This window comes from Triturus cristatus, chromosome 2_2 (genome assembly GCF_964204655.1).
Source record: "Triturus cristatus chromosome 2_2, aTriCri1.1, whole genome shotgun sequence".
Lineage (NCBI taxonomy): Eukaryota > Metazoa > Chordata > Amphibia > Caudata > Salamandridae > Triturus > Triturus cristatus.
In genome coordinates this window covers 1,197,376,025-1,197,400,338 of record NC_140582.1, presented here as the reverse complement: position 1 = coordinate 1,197,400,338, position 24,314 = coordinate 1,197,376,025, and the positions used below count along the sequence as shown (strand labels likewise).

The following is a 24,314-nucleotide window of genomic DNA, read 5'->3' as shown; positions in this document are numbered from 1 at the left end:
CATTCGCTGCACGCCCTACGCATTCACTTCCACACTTCGCCCTTCTTATGTTTTTCTATTATTTCACAGGCATTGTCCTACCGTAAACTCGTACCCTTATCTCAACGGTACCTTTCCGTGATTCGCCATCTTTTTCGTTGCCTCCATGGCAACATGAGGTAATTCCCTATTCACTTATCCCCTCTTCACCTTCGTTCCCCACCACCCCTCTTCACTTAACGTCCTCGTACGCCTCACGGGTCCACATCGTACCGCGCATCTAGTGACTATCGAACCACGGCTGTCCTAAATGTCTTTTTTAATTTAACAAATTTCTAACGTAACCTTTGAAATCGCCTATCTTTCATATTTCTGTTTAGACATTAGTCGCCATAAAACAACCACTTGCGATGTCACTTTTACATAAGAATGCACACCTGAATGAGCACCTGATCTGACGCAGTACCTGGTTGATGCGAAATGTATTGTTTTTATTGTAATCACCAACTGATTGATTATTATTTTCCATTTTTTTTCCCTTCCCTCCCCTTTATTATGTTTTTTCCACATTTATGTTGGTTGTACGTTTGCCTTATGTCTAATGTTTACTCAGGCATTCCAAATAAGGGCAATTTAACTAATTTAGTCCTGATGATGATCCTGTATCTTTCCCATAAGGATCGAAACGCCGTCGACTCTGTTGCCCACCCTACACCATAAATATTGCTGTATGTAATATAGTGTGAAGGTGGCAGTCTGAATATCAGATGTTTCGCTATTCATTATCTGTCACAGAAACATCACTGTAATTGCCTGAATGTGTTTTGTCATTTTCTGTTTACTCGGTATGTAAGTCAGAGGATACAGGCTTGTGTCCCACCGAATTCTACTTACATTTCCCTGTTCACTGTCAAGAATTTCTACTTATTAAAGTTGCCATGCCCGGCTGGACACTGGCTAAAATATAGTTTCAATTTTGACTATATTCATTTTCTGCTCTATCGTTTGGTTTCAGGGACCACTGTTTCCTGTAATACGTATCTACCCAAGGTCCCTGTCTATTTCCTTTGGGTGCCCTTGTTCCTCCTTTGATATAGTAAACTTTATAATGGCACTCCTGAGAAACTGTGATAATACGAATATAAATATCCAATAAAACCTCCCCAAAAAAGCTATGAGTTGCACAGAAGCCTCTGTACTATCACCATTCCAAGATGGAACCAGCAGAAACAAAGGCACCCATAGTTAGATCATGTGAACCATTACGCTGGCTAGTACGTCAGTCAGCTTCACAGGTTTTCGTAATTAGGTAATTTGAATCGCTGGCCTAACGTATAAATAGGCAACAGCAATAAGGGCATTTCTGCCGGAGTAGGATCACATTAGGAACGCCGACGAGAGGATACACGCTACCAGCAATAGGTAAGAAGCCGCGCTGAGCATACATATTTACAATAGCATGTATAGGTCATTCAAGCCAACTCAACTTTATTTTATTTTACTTGATTCACCGCTTTACTAAGTCTAAAACAAATGAGACATGGATGTAGTGATACCAGTAACTTATTTAATTAATTTATAAAAAAAAGAAGGGGAGATAACGAAAGTAAATTAGTCAGAAGTACTAAATATAATGAGCAGAACGGTAACCATATGTGGCCAGTAACTAGTATGAATACGATAATCAGAGACAGTAGTGACAAATGAATGATAGTGGGATTACCTTGTTTTAATCATTTAAATGAAAGTCTCCACATAACGTGAGCCTTTTCTTCTTTATTGCTGATTAGAGCATTGAACAAGAAGGGAACGGGACAAATCCCACATGTAACAGCGTTAACATATGGAGAAAAAAAGAAACAAGAAATAAGAATATAACAAGAAGAAAAGCTAACGACTAGATTCTATAGGTAATCGCACATGAACTGGTCACTTTAGATGTGTTCACAAATAAGACTGGATACACTAACCACTCTTTATTTGGATCTGATTAGGAAGCCATACAAAGATCATTTGAGGGCTGACAACCCGCTATGCTTCGTGAGAAAAATCAGGAATAATATCCCCGTGACGACTTTTGAATGTGATCCTCATGACTGAAACCCGGATTGACTAAGGTACACAAAATGTGGATTTGTAGCATAACAAGTGCATTTTCATAGGAGATATGATTTGTGACAACAAACTAAAATCTTCTTACAGCAATGACCATATTATGAATTAAAAAGAGAAGTAAAACGAAATACTATCTCAGAAGAAGCTGCGTGCTACGTTAACACAAAAAAACAGAACAGGTAGATCATTCTACTTCCTTGTACTTCCAAGATATAGATTAAATAGAAACTAAATGGAATTATTCGAAGTGGCACCTTGAAAGATCATAGATCAGTATAATAGGACAAAGGTCCTTAGAAAAATACGAGAACTGTGACAACAGTAAGATTGCCAGGATTGAATGTCATTTCTCTTTGTCTCACATTTTTACTCTGTTCACTTTTCGCTTTCCTACTCTCCCCACTCCCTTAACAATTATTCTGCTATTCTGGTATTTTGGAGAGCATCAGATTTAGTGGCAGGAGCATGACCCTGACAGTATAGAAAACTCTCTTTTTTTAATCTTTTATTGGAGATAAATGATGTATTCTCCTGTGGGACGCATAAAAAATGTATAGGGTTAAACAATGGTTATAATGTTATTCAATTGGATTACAGAAAAACAATTTCCCTATCCTCGCCCGTGATAACAAACTCATAACAAGAGGTCCTGAGGAAGGTGGCGATGAAAGAAGATTGAGCCACCGAAACGTGCGTCGACCAGATTGAGTGATACACCCCAGTGTCCTGCATCATCTTAGAAGGCTAAGCATTTCGCTTATGCCCAGCTATTATTGTACAAACGTTGGTGCTTTTCCGGGGTGCTGTATGAATGAGTTGTATGAAAGTGACATGTATGCAGTATGATGAGAGGAGTGATTGTTGTGGGGACAATTTTTGAATTATAGTGACAATCTCATAGAGTTATTATCTGTTTATATTTGTATACCCTGTGACTATACAGCTAAACATATACAAAGGAATAATGATTAATTCTGTATAGCTTAGCCTTTTTAGTAAAAAAGAAAATAATTCAATGTATATCAGAGAAGAATGTATATAAACAAAAAAATGTAAAATAATTTATAAAAATAAATTTAATAGATAAACAGTATACACTTTTGGTGATTTTTTCTTTATGTGAACCCACAAAAAGTAAACAGCAAAGTTAAAGCAATATAGGTCGAGAGGGATACTTACCAGTATAGTTTGTTGTGCCTTGTTCCCCCTGTTCCCTGACCTCGAAGTAAGTTTTCTAGGGGGTTACCTTTTTCAAATTGACTAATAGTGGTTTTTTAATCACAGGTTTCTTTATGAGAGAGCCTTACTCATCTGTCAAGGTAAGCCACCGTGCCCAGTAATTGTATGCTCTCCATCTCCACTCTGCATATCCTTGCATTCACACCTAGGTGTTGGGTAATAGTTACTACTAAGCCATCCTCTAGGAGCACTGCACCCTCCTCTTTAGGAACATATTTATTGTCTTAAAAACTCACTAGAACTTTTTTCATCAATTTTTCCCCTCTTTCCTTTTTCCTCACTTATATATAGTATTTTCATTCGTTACCCAAATAGACACAGCATATTATCCTATTTGATACAAATTATTGTATCACTGATTTTATATCAGTGGAGGAAGGCTTACGCATGTAAAATTTTCAATAAACAACTTACGCGCATATAATGGAATCCCTACAGACCTTTGGCTTCACTGACGCAGATTTTATAGCACTAGTTGGAAGCACTAGTAACTCCAATAGCAATGCTATACTAACAAACACTGCTAACAGTGAGTGGCAAACATTACTCAACCTAAGGAAAAAATGCAAGAGAATGGAATCTCATGCAACATTTATGCTAGAGTATCTTAGGGCGGGAGTTATTCCATCTGGCTTACGAGTCCGCAACATTCCAACACTATTTGTGGAGCTACGCAAATTTCTAGAGAGATGGTCCCATATAAGCAACAGATGCTCAAGAGATTGGATGATCTTGATAATCGAGACAGCCAAAGAGCTAGTTGCAGCATTAAATACACAAATTCAAGAGTTAGAAGACAAACTTAAAACCAACTCAGCTGTAGATGAGGCAAAATTAAAACTAGATAGTATACATGCCGAACTACACGACTTTGAGGAATACATCTTAAAGAAGAAAACAGAAAAACTTAAAAAAGACATCAAATGGTTCACGCAAGAAAAGGCCTATCCGTACCTTAGAACAAACTACTATCAAGAGTGGCAAAATGAAAATGATTCCCATGCATACGCACAGAATAACAAGCGAAAAGTGGTCACCTTTTCGGACACCAATTCATCGGAATCTGAAGGTGATGCCCCTAATAACTATGAGGACATCCCCCAAGGCCAACGACCCTACAGAGGAAGAGGAGGTGAGTATCAATCATATTATCAAGCACCACCTCCTTTTTTAGGGAGAGGCCGGGGTCGGAACAGATTCCGTTACACGAAATCAGACAGGAGAGGATACCAGACAATGGACCCTCAACCTCCTCAGATGTACATGAGGACCAGAAACCAGCAATACTGGAAAAACTAACAGTCGGATCTAGAACAGACACTATACCTATTTTCAACATCTCTACGCATCCGCTCAAGTCGGATGAAGTAGCCATCCTGAGCAGAGGTCTATCCTTTGTACCTAACACTTACTGCAACAAGTTCAAACTTATGCAAGATATCTTTGCCTTTTTCAGGAAGATCCGTCTTAAGAAGTTCTTCTTAGGCAGAGAAGAAGGAGAGCCGGATGGCAACCTATCAGGGTGTAAATTGAAATCAACCTTCACACCCACCCTGGAAATGGTGGGCGCAGAAGTATCTATCTTTGAAAAATCTGTTCTTAATGATATGAACAAACTGTTGAAACACAACTATTACAGTAAACCTAATCTGTCAGCTGGAGAAAATACTGCCCTCCATGAACTGCAGAACACACCGGAGCTTACCATAAAACCCTGTGATAAGGGAGGGGGCATAGTCCTTATGGACACTAAGAAATACGAGGAAAAGGTCCATCAAATGCTGAACGTAGTTGAACACTATAGGCCCATTAAATCAGGAGCCATCACAAAACTGAAGGAAACTATCAACCACACAACTAGCAAGGCTTATGAGGAAGAAGTTATCTGTGAGAAAGAATATCTATTTTTGAACAAGACGAATGCAGTAATTCCAGCACTGTATGGTGTGCCTAAAACACACAAGAATATTCAAGACCCACCACTACGTCCCATAGTGTCCTCCATCAATTCCTTAAGTGAACCACTATCAAAGTATGTGGATAAGTTCTTATGTCCGCTCACCACCCAATACAAATCTTACATCAAGGACACGGGAGATATCATTAACAAATTGGAAAATGTACCCTATGATCCTAACAACGAGATATTGGTCACCCTAGACATCGAAGCACTATATACTAATATACCGCAACAACAAGCGGTCGAAGCAGTCAAAACTCTCCTAGAAAGACTGCCAGGAGAGAGACCTAACGACTTTATAGTTGAGTGCTTAGAAATAGTGGTTAAAAACAACTACTTTGATTTTAGGGGGGACCTGTACCACCAAACTAAAGGTACCAGTATGGGGGCATCTTGTGCCCCCAGTGTGGCCAATATATACATGGGGGAATATGAACTAAAACACATTTTCAATGAAATAGCTCCCTTCTATGAGAATGTCCATAAATGGTACAGATTTATCGATGATATTTTTTTCATCTGGCGTGGAGATAAAGAAACTCTAGACACTTTTATCGACTGGCTGAATGCCAGCGATAAGAATTTGAAATTCACCAGCAATACAAGTACTACATCAGTGGAGTTCCTAGATACCATCATACAGGCAGAGGATGGTAGGATTTCTGTCAGTTTTTTCAGGAAACCGACCTCTAAGAACACCATATTGTCCCATACCAGTTACCATCCCATTTGTCAAAAGGACTCAATTCCGTTTGGTGAGTTTCGACGAATCAGGCGAAATTGTTCAAATATCCAAGATTTTGACAAACATGGAGAAGACCTCAAACAGAGATTACTTATACGAGGTTATCCCAAACGTTTAATCAGGACTGCATACAAAAGGGCACGTTATTACAATCGAGATGCCCTATTAGCAGGTAATCCCCGTCCAAAGAACGATAAATTGGTGTGTGTTGTGAACCATTCGACCTTAAATTTTAAAATAAAAAAGGTCTTGAATAAAAACTGGCACATCTTAAATACTGGAGAAGGACAAGAGACCATCCAGAAACCCATTTTGCCGTTTCGTAGGAATCGAAATTTGAGAGATAGCCTTGTACACACTAGACCTAGACGGCAACAGTCAAACTCACAGACAACTCTGATAGGACCTCCGATTCTAGGTAACCACAGATGCGGCACATGTGTTGCATGTGATAGCGCCATTGTCACTGAATTTTGGCAGTATCAAGGCAAGGTAGGCAAATTACGTGATTTTACCAACTGTAAAAGCCAAAACCTTGTTTACCTTATACTATGCCCCTGTGAACTCGGCTATGTAGGCGAGACAGGCCGAGTATTTAGGACTCGCTACAGTGAACATAGATCTGCCATCAGAACAAAAAAACTAGCAAGCCCTATGGTACAACACTGCATTGATCTTCAACATAATGAGAAAGAATTAAGATGGCTAGTCCTAGAAAAAGTAAAACACATTCCAGGGAAAGATGTACAAGAAGTAAGAAAAACGCGTGAGACCTATTGGATTTACACCCTGGATACAGTTAAAACGGGTCTTAATGAAGAAATAGTATGGCACACATGATAAGGGCAGTTCATGTAATCTTTCCCTTTCAACTGTCAATAGATCCAAGATAATTATCATGTTCATGGCATCCTATCATTATTTTGTATTTCAACACACTAGATCATTCTTTAAATCAAGTTACCCCTCAATGTTTAATTATACACATAGCGAATCAAAGAGACTGTGACAACAAGATTCTAACTAATTAGAGACTCTACACAACTATAACACCGTATTACTTTCCTAACATCTTGGATTATCAATAAATTCTCTTCAGTATACATGTTACTTTTCCAAGCAAACATATATATGTGTATATCTGACGGGACCAAGTAGTTGTGAATATATGCGTATAATAAACATAAATGTGTGACAAAGCACATCTAGGATATTAATGAAAGTTAGTAGTGACCCCGGATGATTGGCCACCGAGACTGGCTGCGTAATACTGTTTTTTCCATCCCTGCTTTAGCAGCACACATATATGCTTATATGGTGGAACAGAGTAATTGTGAACACATATATGCATGAGCGTGATGTAGTACAATTAGAACATCTAAGCATGGGAGCAGCAATACCCTATCACTGGCAATTGAGATCTGCTGGGTTAAATCAACACAACTGTTGAACTTCGCAGTGATTACTGTAGACAAGCAATTGTGATTTGTAGCGCAACCGTATTTTCAAATTCCGGCATCAGTGTTCCGTATATATCAAAACATATCTGTAGTTTTGTGCCATACTTATTTTTACTCTCCAATATAGTCTATATATAAGTATGCAGAGTATTCCTAAGCCCGTTTATTCCAGTGGTCTTGAGTTAGTTTCTGCCAAAGTTAAAACCTTTTGTTTTGATTTGTAACTATCCAGTACGAACGTTATAAATTAAGCAAATATCATGCTAGGCAGCCAAATTTGAACTTTCCTAAAATGGCGGCTGAATTCTACGTACTAAAATATAGCAAATCACTACATTTAGACAGCGCTAAAAATTTGAGATATACACAGAACAGTAAACTTTATAATGGCACTCCTGAGAAACTGTGATAATACGAATATAAATATCCAATAAAACCTCCCCAAAAAAGCTATGAGTCGCACAGAAGCCTCTGTACTATCACCATTCCAAGATGGAACCAGCAGAAACAAAGGCACCCATAGTTAGATCATGTGAACCATTACGCTGGCTAGTACGTCAGTCAGCTTCACAGGTTTTCGTAATTAGGTAATTTGAATCGCTGGCCTAACGTATAAATAGGCAACAGCAATAAGGGCATTTCTGCCGGAGTAGGATCACATTAGGAACGCCGACGAGAGGATACACGCTACCAGCAATAGGTAAGAAGCTGCGCTGAGCATACATATTTACAATAGCATGTATAGGTCATTCAAGCCAACTCAACTTTATTTTATTTTACTTGATTCACCGCTTTACTAAGTCTAAAACAAATGAGACATGGATGTAGTGATACCAGTAACTTATTTAATTAATTTATAAAAAAAAGAAGGGGAGATAACGAAAGTAAATTAGTCAGAAGTACTAAATATAATGAGCAGAACGGTAACCATATGTGGCCAGTAACTAGTATGAATACGATAATCAGAGACAGTAGTGACAAATAAATGATAGTGGGATTACCTTGTTTAAATCATTTAAATGAAAGTCTCCACATAACGTGAGCCTTTTCTTCTTTATTGCTGATTAGAGCATTGAACAAGAAGGGAACGGGACAAATCCCACATGTAACAGCGTTAACATATGGAGAAAAAAAGAAACAAGAAATAAGAATATAACAAGAAGAAAAGCTAACGACTAGATTCTATAGGTAATCGCACATGAACTGGTCACTTTAGATGTGTTCACAAATAAGACTGGATACACTAACCACTCTTTATTTGGATCTGATTAGGAAGCCATACAAAGATTATTTGAGGGCTGACTACCCGCTATGCTTCGTGAGAAAAATCAAGAATAATATCCCCGTGACGACTTTTGAATGTGATCCTCATTACTGAAACCCGGATTGACTAAGGTACACAAAATGTGGATTTGTAGCATAACAAGTGCATTTTCATAGGAGATATGATTTGTGACAACAAACTAAAATCTTCTTACAGCAATGACCATATTATGAATTAAAAAGAGAAGTAAAACGAAATACTATCTCAGAAGAAGCTGCGTGCTACGTTAACACAAAAAAACAGAACAGGTAGATCATTCTACTTCCTTGTACTTCCAAGATATAGATTAAATAGAAACTAAATGGAATTATTCGAAGTGGCACCTTGAAAGATCATAGATCAGTATAATAGGACAAAGGTCCTTAGAAAAATTCGAGAACTGTGACAACAGTAAGATTGCCAGGATTGAATGTCATTTCTCTTTGTCTCACATTTTTACTCTGTTCACTTTTCGCTTTCCTACTCTCCCCACTCCCTTAACAATTATTCTGCTATTCTGGAATTTTGGAGAGCATCAGATTTAGTGGCAGGAGCATGACCCTGACAGTATAGAAAACTCTCTTTTTTTAATCTTTTATTGGAGATAAATGATGTATTCTCCTGTGGGACGCATAAAAAATGTATAGGGTTAAACAATGGTTATAATGTTATTCAATTGGATTACAGAAAAACAGTTTCCCCATCCTCGCCCGTGATAACAAACTCATAACAAGAGGTCCTGAGGAAGGTGGTGATGAAAGAAGATTGAGCCACCGAAACGTGCGTCGACCAGATTGAGTGATACACCCCAGTGTCCTGCATCATCTTAGAAGGCTAAGCATTTCGCTTATGCCCAGCTATTATTGTACAAACGTTGGTGCTTTTCCGGGGTGCTGTATGAATTAGTTGTATGAAAGTGACATGTATGCAGTATGATGAGAGGAGTGATTGTTGTGGGGACAATTTTTGAATTATAGTGACAATCTCATAGAGTTATTATCTGTTTATATTTGTATACCCTGTGACTATACAGCTAAACATATACAAAGGAATAATGATTAATTCTGTATAGCTTAGCCTTTTTAGTAAAAAAGAAAATAATTCAATGTATATCAGAGAAGAATGTATATAAACAAAAAAATGTAAAATAATTTATAAAAATAAATTTAATAGATAAACAGTATACACTTTTGGTGATTTTTTCTTTATGTGAACCCACAAAAAGTAAACAGCAAAGTTAAAGCAATATAGGTCGAGAGGGATACTTACCAGTATAGTTTGTTGTGCCTTGTTCCCCCTGTTCCCTGACCTCGAAGTAAGTTTTCTAGGGGGTTACCTTTTTCAAATTGACTAATAGTGGTTTTTTAATCACAGGTTTCTTTATGAGAGAGCCTTACTCATCTGTCAAGGTAAGCCACCGTGCCCAGTAATTGTATGCTCTCCATCTCCACTCTGCATATCCTTGCATTCACACCTAGGTGTTGGGTAATAGTTACTACTAAGCCATCCTCTAGGAGCACTGCACCCTCCTCTTTAGGAACATATTTATTGTCTTAAAAACTCACTAGAACTTTTTTCATCAATTTTTACCCTCTTTCCTTTTTCCTCACTTATATATAGTATTTTCATTCGTTACCCAAATAGACACAGCATATTATCCTATTTGATACAAATTATTGTATCACTGATTTTATATCAGTGGAGGAAGGCTTACGCATGTAAAATTTTCAATAAACAACTTACGCGCATATAATGGAATCCCTACAGACCTTTGGCTTCACTGACGCAGATTTTATAGCACTAGTTGGAAGCACTAGTAACTCCAATAGCAATGCTATACTAACAAACACTGCTAACAGTGAGTGGCAAACATTACTCAACCTAAGGAAAAAATGCAAGAGAATGGAATCTCATGCAACATTTATGCTAGAGTATCTTAGGGCGGGAGTTATTCCATCTGGCTTACGAGTCCGCAACATTCCAACACTATTTGTGGAGCTACGCAAATTTCTAGAGAGATGGTCCCATATAAGCAACAGATGCTCAAGAGATTGGATGATCTTGATAATCGAGACAGCCAAAGAGCTAGTTGCAGCATTAAATACACAAATTCAAGAGTTAGAAGACAAACTTAAAACCAACTCAGCTGTAGATGAGGCAAAATTAAAACTAGATAGTATACATGCCGAACTACACGACTTTGAGGAATACATCTTAAAGAAGAAAACAGAAAAACTTAAAAAAGACATCAAATGGTTCACGCAAGAAAAGGCCTATCCGTACCTTAGAACAAACTACTATCAAGAGTGGCAAAATGAAAATGATTCCCATGCATACGCACAGAATAACAAGCGAAAAGTGGTCACCTTTTCGGACACCAATTCATCGGAATCTGAAGGTGATGCCCCTAATAACTATGAGGACATCCCCCAAGGCCAACGACCCTACAGAGGAAGAGGAGGTGAGTATCAATCATATTATCAAGCACCACCTCCTTTTTTAGGGAGAGGCCGGGGTCGGAACAGATTCCGTTACACGAAATCAGACAGGAGAGGATACCAGACAATGGACCCTCAACCTCCTCAGATGTACATGAGGACCAGAAACCAGCAATACTGGAAAAACTAACAGTCGGATCTAGAACAGACACTATACCTATTTTCAACATCTCTACGCATCCGCTCAAGTCGGATGAAGTAGCCATCCTGAGCAGAGGTCTATCCTTTGTACCTAACACTTACTGCAACAAGTTCAAACTTATGCAAGATATCTTTGCCTTTTTCAGGAAGATCCGTCTTAAGAAGTTCTTCTTAGGCAGAGAAGAAGGAGAGCCGGATGGCAACCTATCAGGGTGTAAATTGAAATCAACCTTCACACCCACCCTGGAAATGGTGGGCGCAGAAGTATCTATCTTTGAAAAATCTGTTCTTAATGATATGAACAAACTGTTGAAACACAACTATTACAGTAAACCTAATCTGTCAGCTGGAGAAAATACTGCCCTCCATGAACTGCAGAACACACCGGAGCTTACCATAAAACCCTGTGATAAGGGAGGGGGCATAGTCCTTATGGACACTAAGAAATACGAGGAAAAGGTCCATCAAATGCTGAACGTAGTTGAACACTATAGGCCCATTAAATCAGGAGCCATCACAAAACTGAAGGAAACTATCAACCACACAACTAGCAAGGCTTATGAGGAAGAAATTATCTGTGAGAAAGAATATCTATTTTTGAACAAGACGAATGCAGTAATTCCAGCACTGTATGGTGTGCCTAAAACACACAAGAATATTCAAGACCCACCACTACGTCCCATAGTGTCCTCCATCAATTCCTTAAGTGAACCACTATCAAAGTATGTGGATAAGTTCTTATGTCCGCTCACCACCCAATACAAATCTTACATCAAGGACACGGGAGATATCATTAACAAATTGGAAAATGTACCCTATGATCCTAACAACGAGATCTTGGTCACCCTAGACATCGAAGCACTATATACTAATATACCGCAACAACAAGCGGTCGAAGCAGTCAAAACTCTCCTAGAAAGACTGCCAGGAAAGAGACCTAACGACTTTATAGTTGAGTGCTTAGAAATAGTGCTTAAAAACAACTACTTTGATTTTAGGGGGGACCTGTACCACCAAACTAAAGGTACCAGTATGGGGGCATCTTGTGCCCCCAGTGTGGCCAATATATACATGGGGGAATATGAACTAAAACACATTTTCAATGAAATAGCTCCCTTCTATGAGAATGTCCTTAAATGGTACAGATTTATTGATGATATTTTTTTCATCTGGCGTGGAGATAAAGAAACTCTAGACACTTTTATCGACTGGCTGAATGCCAGCGATAAGAATTTGAAATTCACCAGCAATACAAGTACTACATCAGTGGAGTTCCTAGATATCATCATACAGGCAGAGGATGGTAGGATTTCTGTCAGTTTTTTCAGGAAACCGACCTCTAAGAACACCATATTGTCCCATTTCAGTTACCATCCCATTTGTCAAAAGGACTCAATTCCGTTTGGTGAGTTTTTACGAATCAGGCGTAATTGTTCAAATATCCAAGATTTTGACAAACATGGAGAAGACCTCAAACAGAGATTACTTATACGAGGTTATCCCAAACGTTTAATCAGGACTGCATACAAAAGGGCACGTTATTACAATCGAGATGCCCTATTAGCAGGTAATCCCCGTCCAAAGAACGATAAATTGGTGTGTGTTGTGAACCATTCGACCTTAAATTTTAAAATAAAAAAGGTCTTGAATAAAAACTGGCACATCTTAAATACTGGGGAAGGACAAGAGACCATCCAGAAACCCATTTTGGCGTTTCGTAGCAATCGAAATTTGAGAGATAGCCTTGTACACACTAGACCTAGACGGCAACAGTCAAACTCACAGACAACTCTGATAGGACCTCCGATTCTAGGTAACCACAGATGCGGCACATGTGTTGCATGCGATAGCGCCATTGTCACTGAATTTTGGCAGTATCAAGGCAAGGTAGGCAAATTACGTGATTTTACCAACTGTAAAAGCCAAAACCTTGTTTACCTTATACTATGCTCCTGTGAACTCGGCTATGTAGGCGAGACAGGCCGAGTATTTAGGACTCGCTACAGTGAACATAGATCTGCCATCAGAACAAAAAAACTAGCAAGCCCTATGGTACAACACTGCATTGATCTTCAACATAATGAGAAAGAATTAAGATGGCTAGTCCTAGAAAAAGTAAAACACATTCCAGGGAAAGATGTACAAGAAGTAAGAAAAACGCGTGAGACCTATTGGATTTACACCCTGGATACAGTTAAAACGGGTCTTAATGAAGAAATAGTATGGCACACATGATAAGGGCAGTTCATGTAATCTTTCCCTTTCAACTGTCAATAGATCCAAGATAATTATCATGTTCATGGCATCCTATCATTATTTTGTATTTCAACACACTAGATCATTCTTTAAATCAAGTTACCCCTCTATGTTTAATTATACACATAGCGAATCAAAGAGACTGTGACAACAAGATTCTAACTAATTAGAGACTCTACACAACTATAACACCGTATTACTTTCCTAACATCTTGGATTATAAATAAATTCTCTTCAGTATACATGTTACTTTTCCAAGCAAACATATATATGTGTATATCTGATGGGACCAAGTAGTTGTGAATATATGCGTATAATAAACATAAATGTGTGACAAAGCACATCTAGGATATTAATGAAAGTTAGTAGTGACCCCGGATGATTGGCCACCGAGACTGGCTGTGTAATACTGTTTTTTCCATCCCTGCTTTAGCAGCACACATATATGCTTATATGGTGGAACAGAGTAATTGTGAACACATATATGCATGAGCGTGATGTAGTACAATTAGAACATCTAAGCATGGGAGCAGCAATCCCCTATCACTGGCAATTGAGATCTGCTGGGTTAAATCAACACAACTGTTGAACTTCGCAGTGATTACTGTAGACAAGCAATTGTGATTTGTAGCGCAACCGTATTTTCAAATTCCGGCATCAGTGTTCCGTATATATCAAAACATATCTGTAGTTTTGTGCCATACTTATTTTTACTCTCCAATATAGTCTATATATAAGTATGCAGAGTATTCCTAAGCCCGTTTATTCCAGTGGTCTTGAGTTAGTTTCTGCCAAAGTTAAAACCTTTTGTTTTGATTTGTAACTATCCAGTACGAACGTTATAAATTAAGCAAATATCATGCTAGGCAGCCAAATTTGAACTGTCCTAAAATGGCGGCTGAATTCTACGTACTAAAATATAGCAAATCACTACATTTAGACAGCGCTAAAAATTTTAGATATACACAGAACAGTAAACTTTATAATGGCACTCCTGAGAAACTGTGATAATACGAATATAAATATCCAATAAAACCTCCCCAAAAAAGCTATGAGTCGCACAGAAGCCTCTGTACTATCACCATTCCAAGATGGAACCAGCAGAAACAAAGGCACCCATAGTTAGATCATGTGAACCATTACGCTGGCTAGTACGTCAGTCAGCTTCACAGGTTTTCGTAATTAGGTAATTTGAATCGCTGGCCTAACGTATAAATAGGCAACAGCAATAAGGGCATTTCTGCCGGAGTAGGATCACATTAGGAACGCCGACGAGAGGATACACGCTACCAGCAATAGGTAAGAAGCCGCGCTGAGCATACATATTTACAATAGCATGTATAGGTCATTCAAGCCAACTCAACTTTATTTTATTTTACTTGATTCACCGCTTTACTAAGTCTAAAACAAATGAGACATGGATGTAGTGATACCAGTAACTTATTTAATTAATTTATAAAAAAAAGAAGGGGAGATAACGAAAGTAAATTAGTCAGAAGTACTAAATATAATGAGCAGAACGGTAACCATATGTGGCCAGTAACTAGTATGAATACGATAATCAGAGACAGTAGTGACAAATAAATGATAGTGGGATTACCTTGTTTAAATCATTTAAATGAAAGTCTCCACATAACGTGAGTCTTTTCTTCTTTATTGCTGATTAGAGCATTGAACAAGAAGGGAACGGGACAAATCCCACATGTAACAGCGTTCACATATGGAGAAAAAAAGAAACAAGAAATAAGAATATAACAAGAAGAAAAGCTAACGACTAGATTCTATAGGTAATCGCACATGAACTGGTCACTTTAGATGTGTTCACAAATAAGACTGGATACACTAACCACTCTTTATTTGGATCTGATTAGGAAGCCATACAAAGATTATTTGAGGGCTGACTACCCGCTATGCTTCGTGAGAAAAATTAGGAATAATATCCCCGTGACGACTTTTGAATGTGATCCTCATGACTGAAACCCGGATTGACTAAGGTACACAAAATGTGGATTTGTAGCATAACAAGGGCATTTTCATAGGAGATATGATTTGTGACAACAAACTAAAATCTTCTTACAGCAATGACCATATTATGAATTAAAAAGAGAAGTAAAACGAAATACTATCTCAGAAGAAGCTGCGTGCTACGTTAACACAAAAAAACAGAACAGGTAGATCATTCTACTTCCTTGTACTTCCAAGATATAGATTAAATAGAAACTAAATGGAATTATTCGAAGTGGCACCTTGAAAGATCATAGATCAGTATAATAGGACAAAGGTCCTTAGAAAAATACGAGAACTGTGACAACAGTAAGATTGCCAGGATTGAATGTCATTTCTCTTTGTCTCACATTTTTACTCTGTTCACTTTTCGCTTTCCTACTCTCCCCACTCCCTTAACAATTATTCTGCTATTCTGGTATTTTGGAGAGCATCAGATTTAGTGGCAGGAGCATGACCCTGACAGTATAGAAAACTCTCTTTTTTTAATCTTTTATTGGAGATAAATGATGTATTCTCCTGTGGGACGCATAAAAAATGTATAGGGTTAAACAATGGTTATAATGTTATTCAATTGGATTACAGAAAAACAGTTTCCCCATCCTCGCCCGTGATAACAAACTCATAACAAGAGGTCCTGAGGAAGGTGGTGATGAAAGAAGATTGAGCCACCGAAACGTGCGTCGACCAGATTGAGTGATACACCCCAGTGTCCTGCATCATCTTAGAAGGCTAAGCATTTCGCTTATGCCCAGCTATTATTGTACAAACGTTGGTGCTTTTCCGGGGTGCTGTATGAATTAGTTGTATGAAAGTGACATGTATGCAGTATGATGAGAGGAGTGATTGTTGTGGGGACAATTTTTGAATTATAGTGACAATCTCATAGAGTTATTATCTGTTTATATTTGTATACCCTGTGACTATACAGCTAAACATATACAAAGGAATAATGATTAATTCTGTATAGCTTAGCCTTTTTAGTAAAAAAGAAAATAATTCAATGTATATCAGAGAAGAATGTATATAAACAAAAAAATGTAAAATAATTTATAAAAATAAATTTAATAGATAAACAGTATACACTTTTGGTGATTTTTTCTTTATGTGAACCCACAAAAAGTAAACAGCAAAGTTAAAGCAATATAGGTCGAGAGGGATACTTACCAGTATAGTTTGTTGTGCCTTGTTCCCCCTGTTCCCTGACCTCGAAGTAAGTTTTCTAGGGGGTTACCTTTTTCAAATTGACTAATAGTGGTTTTTTAATCACAGGTTTCTTTATGAGAGAGCCTTACTCATCTGTCAAGGTAAGCCACCGTGCCCAGTAATTGTATGCTCTCCATCTCCACTCTGCATATCCTTGCATTCACACCTAGGTGTTGGGTAATAGTTACTACTAAGCCATCCTCTAGGAGCACTGCACCCTCCTCTTTAGGAACATATTTATTGTCTTAAAAACTCACTAGAACTTTTTTCATCAATTTTTCCCCTCTTTCCTTTTTCCTCACTTATATATAGTATTTTCATTCGTTACCCAAATAGACACAGCATATTATCCTATTTGATACAAATTAATGTATCACTGATTTTATATCAGTGGAGGAAGGCTTACGCATGTAAAATTTTCAATAAACAACTTACGCGCATATAATGGAATCCCTACAGACCTTTGGCTTCACTGACGCAGATTTTATAGCACTAGTTGGAAGCACTAGTAACTCCAATAGCAATGCTATACTAACAAACACTGCTAACAGTGAGTGGCAAACATTACTCAACCTAAGGAAAAAATGCAAGAGAATGGAATCTCATGCAACATTTATGCTAGAGTATCTTAGGGCGGGAGTTATTCCATCTGGCTTACGAGTCCGCAACATTCCAACACTATTTGTGGAGCTACGCAAATTTCTAGAGAGATGGTCCCATATAAGCAACAGATGCTCAAGAGATTGGATGATCTTGATAATCGAGACAGCCAAAGAGCTAGTTGCAGCATTAAATACACAAATTCAAGAGTTAGAAGACAAACTTAAAACCAACTCAGCTGTAGATGAGGCAAAATTAAAACTAGATAGTATACATGCCGAACTACACGACTTTGAGGAATACATCTTAAAGAAGAAAACAGAAAAACTTAAAAAAGACATCAAATGGTTCACGCAAGAAAAGGCCTATCCGTACCTTAGAACAAACTACTATCAAGAGTGGCAAAATGAAAATGATTCCCATGCATACGCACAGAATAACAAGCGAAAAGTGGTCACCTTTTCGGACACCAATTCATCGGAATCTGAAGGTGATGCCCCTAATAACTATGAGGACATCCCCCAAGGCCAACGACCCTACAGAGGAAGAGGAGGTGAGTATCAATCATATTATCAAGCACCACCTCCTTTTTTAGGGAGAGGCCGGGGTCGGAACAGATTCCGTTACACGAAATCAGACAGGAGAGGATACCAGACAATGGACCCTCAACCTCCTCAGATGTACATGAGGACCAGAAACCAGCAATACTGGAAAAACTAACAGTCGGATCTAGAACAGACACTATACCTATTTTCAACATCTCTACGCATCCGCTCAAGTCGGATGAAGTAGCCATCCTGAGCAGAGGTCTATCCTTTGTACCTAACACTTACTGCAACAAGTTCAAACTTATGCAAGATATCTTTGCCTTTTTCAGGAAGATCCGTCTTAAGAAGTTCTTCTTAGGCAGAGAAGAAGGAGAGCCGGATGGCAACCTATCAGGGAGTAAATTGAAATCAACCTTCACACCCACCCTGGAAATGGTGGGCGCAGAAGTATCTATCTTTGAAAAATCTGTTCTTAATGATATGAACAAACTGTTGAAACACAACTATTACAGTAAACCTAATCTGTCAGCTGGAGAAAATACTGCCCTCCATGAACTGCAGAACACACCGGAGCTTACCATAAAACCCTGTGATAAGGGAGGGGGCATAGTCCTTATGGACACTAAGAAATACGAGGAAAAGGTCCATCAAATGCTGAACGTAGTTGAACACTATAGGCCCATTAAATCAGGAGCCATCACAAAACTGAAGGAAACTATCAACCACACAACTAGCAAGGCTTATGAGGAAGAAATTATCTGTGAGAAAGAATATCTATTTTTGAACAAGACGAATGCAGTAATTCCAGCACTGTATGGTGTGCCTAAAACACACAAGAATATTCAAGACCCACCACTACGTCCCATAGTGTCCTCCATCAATTCCTTAAGTGAACCACTATCAAAGTATGTGGATAAGTTCTTATGTCCGCTCACCACCCAATACAAATCTTACATCAAGGACACAGGAGATATCATTAACAAATTGGAAAATGTACCCTATGATCCTAACAACGAGATCTTGGTCACCCTAGACATCGAAGCACTATATACTAATATACCGCAACAACAAGCGGTCGAAGCAGTCAAAACTCTCCTAGAAAGACTGCCAGGAAAGAGACCTAACGACTTTATAGTTGAGTGCTTAGAAATAGTGCTTAAAAACAACTACTTTGATTTTAGGGGGGACCTGTACCACCAAACTAAAGGTACCAGTATGGGGGCATCTTGTGCCCCCAGTGTGGCCAATATATACATGGGGGAATATGAACTAAAACACATTTTCAATGAAATAGCTCCCTTCTATGAGAATGTCCTTAAATGGTACAGATTTATCGATGATATTTTTTTCATCTGGCGTGGAGATAAAGAAACTCTAGACACTTTTATCGACTGGCTGAATGCCAGCGATAAGAATTTGAAATTCACCAGCAATACAAGTACTACATCAGTGGAGTTCCTAGATATCATCATACAGGCAGAGGATGGTAGGATTTCTGTCAGTTTTTTCAGGAAACCGACCTCTAAGAACACCATATTGTCCCATACCAGTTACCATCCCATTTGTCAAAAGGACTCAATTCCGTTTGGTGAGTTTTTACGAATCAGGCGTAATTGTTCAAATATCCAAGATTTTGACAAACATGGAGAAGACCTCAAACAGAGATTACTTATACGAGGTTATCCCAAACGTTTAATCAGGACTGCATACAAAAGGGCACGTTATTACAATCGAGATGCCCTATTAGCAGGTAATCCCCGTCCAAAGAACGATAAATTGGTGTGTGTTGTGAACCATTCGACCTTAAATTTTAAAATAAAAAAGGTCTTGAATAAAAACTGGCACATCTTAAATACTGGGGAAGGACAAGAGACCATCCAGAAACCCATTTTGGCGTTTCGTAGCAATCGAAATTTGAGAGATAGCCTTGTACACACTAGACCTAGACGGCAACAGTCAAACTCACAGACAACTCTGATAGGACCTCCGATTCTAGGTAACCACAGATGCGGCACATGTGTTGCATGCGATAGCGCCATTGTCACTGAATTTTGGCAGTATCAAGGCAAGGTAGGCAAATTACGTGATTTTACCAACTGTAAAAGCCAAAACCTTGTTTACCTTATACTATGCTCCTGTGAACTCGGCTATGTAGGCGAGACAGGCCGAGTATTTAGGACTCGCTACAGTGAACATAGATCTGCCATCAGAACAAAAAAACTAGCAAGCCCTATGGTACAACACTGCATTGATCTTCAACATAATGAGAAAGAATTAAGATGGCTAGTCCTAGAAAAAGTAAAACACATTCCAGGGAAAGATGTACAAGAAGTAAGAAAAACGCGTGAGACCTATTGGATTTACACCCTGGATACAGTTAAAACGGGTCTTAATGAAGAAATAGTATGGCACACATGATAAGGGCAGTTCATGTAATCTTTCCCTTTCAACTGTCAATAGATCCAAGATAATTATCATGTTCATGGCATCCTATCATTATTTTGTATTTCAACACACTAGATCATTCTTTAAATCAAGTTACCCCTCTATGTTTAATTATACACATAGCGAATCAAAGAGACTGTGACAACAAGATTCTAACTAATTAGAGACTCTACACAACTATAACACCGTATTACTTTCCTAACATCTTGGATTATAAATAAATTCTCTTCAGTATACATGTTACTTTTCCAAGCAAACATATATATGTGTATATCTGATGGGACCAAGTAGTTGTGAATATATGCGTATAATAAACATAAATGTGTGACAAAGCACATCTAGGATATTAATGAAAGTTAGTAGTGACCCCGGATGATTGGCCACCGAGACTGGCTGTGTAATACTGTTTTTTCCATCCCTGCTTTAGCAGCACACATATATGCTTATATGGTGGAACAGAGTAATTGTGAACACATATATGCATGAGCGTGATGTAGTACAATTAGAACATCTAAGCATGGGAGCAGCAATCCCCTATCACTGGCAATTGAGATCTGCTGGGTTAAATCAACACAACTGTTGAACTTCGCAGTGATTACTGTAGACAAGCAATTGTGATTTGTAGCGCAACCGTATTTTCAAATTCCGGCATCAGTGTTCCGTATATATCAAAACATATCTGTAGTTTTGTGCCATACTTATTTTTACTCTCCAATATAGTCTATATATAAGTATGCAGAGTATTCCTAAGCCCGTTTATTCCAGTGGTCTTGAGTTAGTTTCTGCCAAAGTTAAAACCTTTTGTTTTGATTTGTAACTATCCAGTACGAACGTTATAAATTAAGCAAATATCATGCTAGGCAGCCAAATTTGAACTGTCCTAAAATGGCGGCTGAATTCTACGTACTAAAATATAGCAAATCACTACATTTAGACAGCGCTAAAAATTTTAGATATACACAGAACAGTAAACTTTATAATGGCACTCCTGAGAAACTGTGATAATACGAATATAAATATCCAATAAAACCTCCCCAAAAAAGCTATGAGTCGCACAGAAGCCTCTGTACTATCACCATTCCAAGATGGAACCAGCAGAAACAAAGGCACCCATAGTTAGATCATGTGAACCATTACGCTGGCTAGTACGTCAGTCAGCTTCACAGGTTTTCGTAATTAGGTAATTTGAATCGCTGGCCTAACGTATAAATAGGCAACAGCAATAAGGGCATTTCTGCCGGAGTAGGATCACATTAGGAACGCCGACGAGAGGATACACGCTACCAGCAATAGGTAAGAAGCCGCGCTGAGCATACATATTTACAATAGCATGTATAGGTCATTCAAGCCAACTCAACTTTATTTTATTTTACTTGATTCACCGCTTTACTAAGTCTAAAACAAATGAGACATGGATGTAGTGATACCAGTAACTTATTTAATTAATTTATAAAAAAAAGAAGGGGAGATAACGAAAGTAAATTAGTCAGAAGTACTAAATATAATGAGCAGAACGGTAACCATATGTGGCCAGTAACTAGTATGAATACGATAATCAGAGACAGTAGTGACAAATGAATGATAGTGGGATTACCTTGTTTAAATCATTTAAATGAAAGTCTCCACATAACGTGAGTCTTTTCTTCTTTATTGCTGATTAGAGCATTGAACAAGAAGGGAACGGGACAAATCCCACATGTAACAGCGTTAACATATGGAGAAAAAAAGAAACAAGAAATAAGAATATAACAAGAAGAAAAGCTAACGACTAGATTCTATAGGTAATCGCACATGAACTGGTCACTTTAGATGTGTTCACAAATAAGACTGGATACACTAACCACTCTTTATTTGGATCTGATTAGGAAGCCATACAAAGATTATTTGAGGGCTGACTACCCGCTATGCTTCGTGAGAAAAATTAGGAATAATATCCCCGTGACGACTTTTGAATGTGATCCTCATGACTGAAACCCGGATTGACTAAGGTACACAAAATGTGGATTTGTAGCATAACAAGTGCATTTTCATAGGAGATATGATTTGTGACAACAAACTAAAATCTTCTTACAGCAATGACCATATTATGAATTAAAAAGAGAAGTAAAACGAAATACTATCTCAGAAGAAGCTGCGTGCTACGTTAACACAAAAAAACAGAACAGGTAGATCATTCTACTTCCTTGTACTTCCAAGATATAGATTAAATAGAAACTAAATGGAATTATTCGAAGTGGCACCTTGAAAGATCATAGATCAGTATAATAGGACAAAGGTCCTTAGAAAAATACGAGAACTGTGACAACAGTAAGATTGCCAGGATTGAATGTCATTTCTCTTTGTCTCACAATTTTACTCTGTTCACTTTTCGCTTTCCTACTCTCCCCACTCCCTTAACAATTATTCTGCTATTCTGGTATTTTGGAGAGCATCAGATTTAGTGGCAGGAGCAGGACCCTGACAGTATAGAAAACTCTCTTTTTTTAATCTTTTATTGGAGATAAATGATGTATTCTCCTGTGGGACGCATAAAAAATGTATAGGGTTAAACAATGGTTATAATGTTATTCAATTGGATTACAGAAAAACAGTTTCCCCATCCTCGCCCGTGATAACAAACTCATAACAAGAGGTCCTGAGGAAGGTGGCGATGAAAGAAGATTGAGCCACCGAAACGTGCGTCGACCAGATTGAGTGATACACCCCAGTGTCCTGCATCATCTTAGAAGGCTAAGCATTTCGCTTATGCCCAGCTATTATTGTACAAACGTTGGTGCTTTTCCGGGGTGCTGTATGAATGAGTTGTATGAAAGTGACATGTATGCAGTATGATGAGAGGAGTGATTGTTGTGGGGACAATTTTTGAATTATAGTGACAATCTCATAGAGTTATTATCTGTTTATATTTGTATACCCTGTGACTATACAGCTAAACATATACAAAGGAATAATGATTAATTCTGTATAGCTTAGCCTTTTTAGTAAAAAAGAAAATAATTCAATGTATATCAGAGAAGAATGTATATAAACAAAAAAATTTAAAATAATTTATAAAAATAAATTTAATAGATAAACAGTATACACTTTTGGTGATTTTTTCTTTATGTGAACCCACAAAAAGTAAACAGCAAAGTTAAAGCAATATAGGTCGAGAGGGATACTTACCAGTATAGTTTGTTGTGCCTTGTTCCCCCTGTTCCCTGACCTCGAAGTAAGTTTTCTAGGGGGTTACCTTTTTCAAATTGAAGTATCCAACAGAGTAGTCATCATATCTTTAAAGGCCTTGGCAACCATCATGTCTAGGTTTATGATTTCCGACTTCGGTGCCGAAGACTTGGTGGAAGGCTTAGTGGGCGGGGTAAGTTTTGGTCTTTTTGCTTGACCCCCTGTGGTTTGGAGTTTCCGTTTTGTACTCCCCCCGATGTTGGACCCCCCTGGGAAGTGGGTTGACTAGTCTGGAAGAGCGAATGGGTGGTCATAAGGTTCTGTCTGTTAATACTATCCTTCCCTTGCAAGGGAGCGATACTTTCTCTTCTTTCAATTATTATAACTGGGGAGAGGGATATATGCAGGATCAGGGAAGGGGCCGGAGAGGGAGCTTCATATACAAGTGGTAACCCTTCGGTAATAGGGGAAACTACAGGCGGACCCTGGCAGCTGTCGGAGGAGGCAGGCGAAGATTCAACCAGAGGCACACTAGATTTAAGTAAAGGAGGGTGCAAACAGTTAGAGCGTGATCTGGAAAGACGCCTGTTCACTAATTCTATCTCTTTGTCGATAACGGCAGCTGCTCTCTGCAGAAAGGAGTACATTGT

At 38.3% G+C, this 24,314-nt stretch overlaps 2 protein-coding genes across 3 annotated transcripts in view; one reads left to right on the top strand and one right to left on the bottom strand.

The window, feature by feature from the left end:
* The window catches only part of LOC146863381 (uncharacterized), a 59,729-nt gene extending 36,222 nt beyond the window's left edge, over positions 1-23,507 (top strand). The window contains exons 2-10 of the mRNA XM_085642804.1: positions 3,379-3,413; positions 8,567-8,686; positions 8,771-8,893; positions 8,979-9,070; positions 9,489-10,210; positions 15,364-15,483; positions 15,568-15,690; positions 15,776-15,867; positions 16,286-23,507. Of these exons, the coding sequence (XP_085498930.1) occupies positions 18,358-20,472 (2,115 nt within the window). The 5' untranslated portion in view covers positions 3,379-3,413; positions 8,567-8,686; positions 8,771-8,893; ... (4 more) ...; positions 15,776-15,867; positions 16,286-18,357 and the 3' untranslated portion in view covers positions 20,473-23,507. The remainder of the gene's footprint in view (positions 1-3,378; positions 3,414-8,566; positions 8,687-8,770; positions 8,894-8,978; positions 9,071-9,488; positions 10,211-15,363; positions 15,484-15,567; positions 15,691-15,775; positions 15,868-16,285) is intronic.
* The window catches only part of LOC146863380 (epidermal differentiation-specific protein-like), a 151,088-nt gene that overhangs the window by 110,624 nt on the left and 16,150 nt on the right, over positions 1-24,314 (bottom strand). The gene's annotated exons all lie outside the window — the stretch shown is intronic.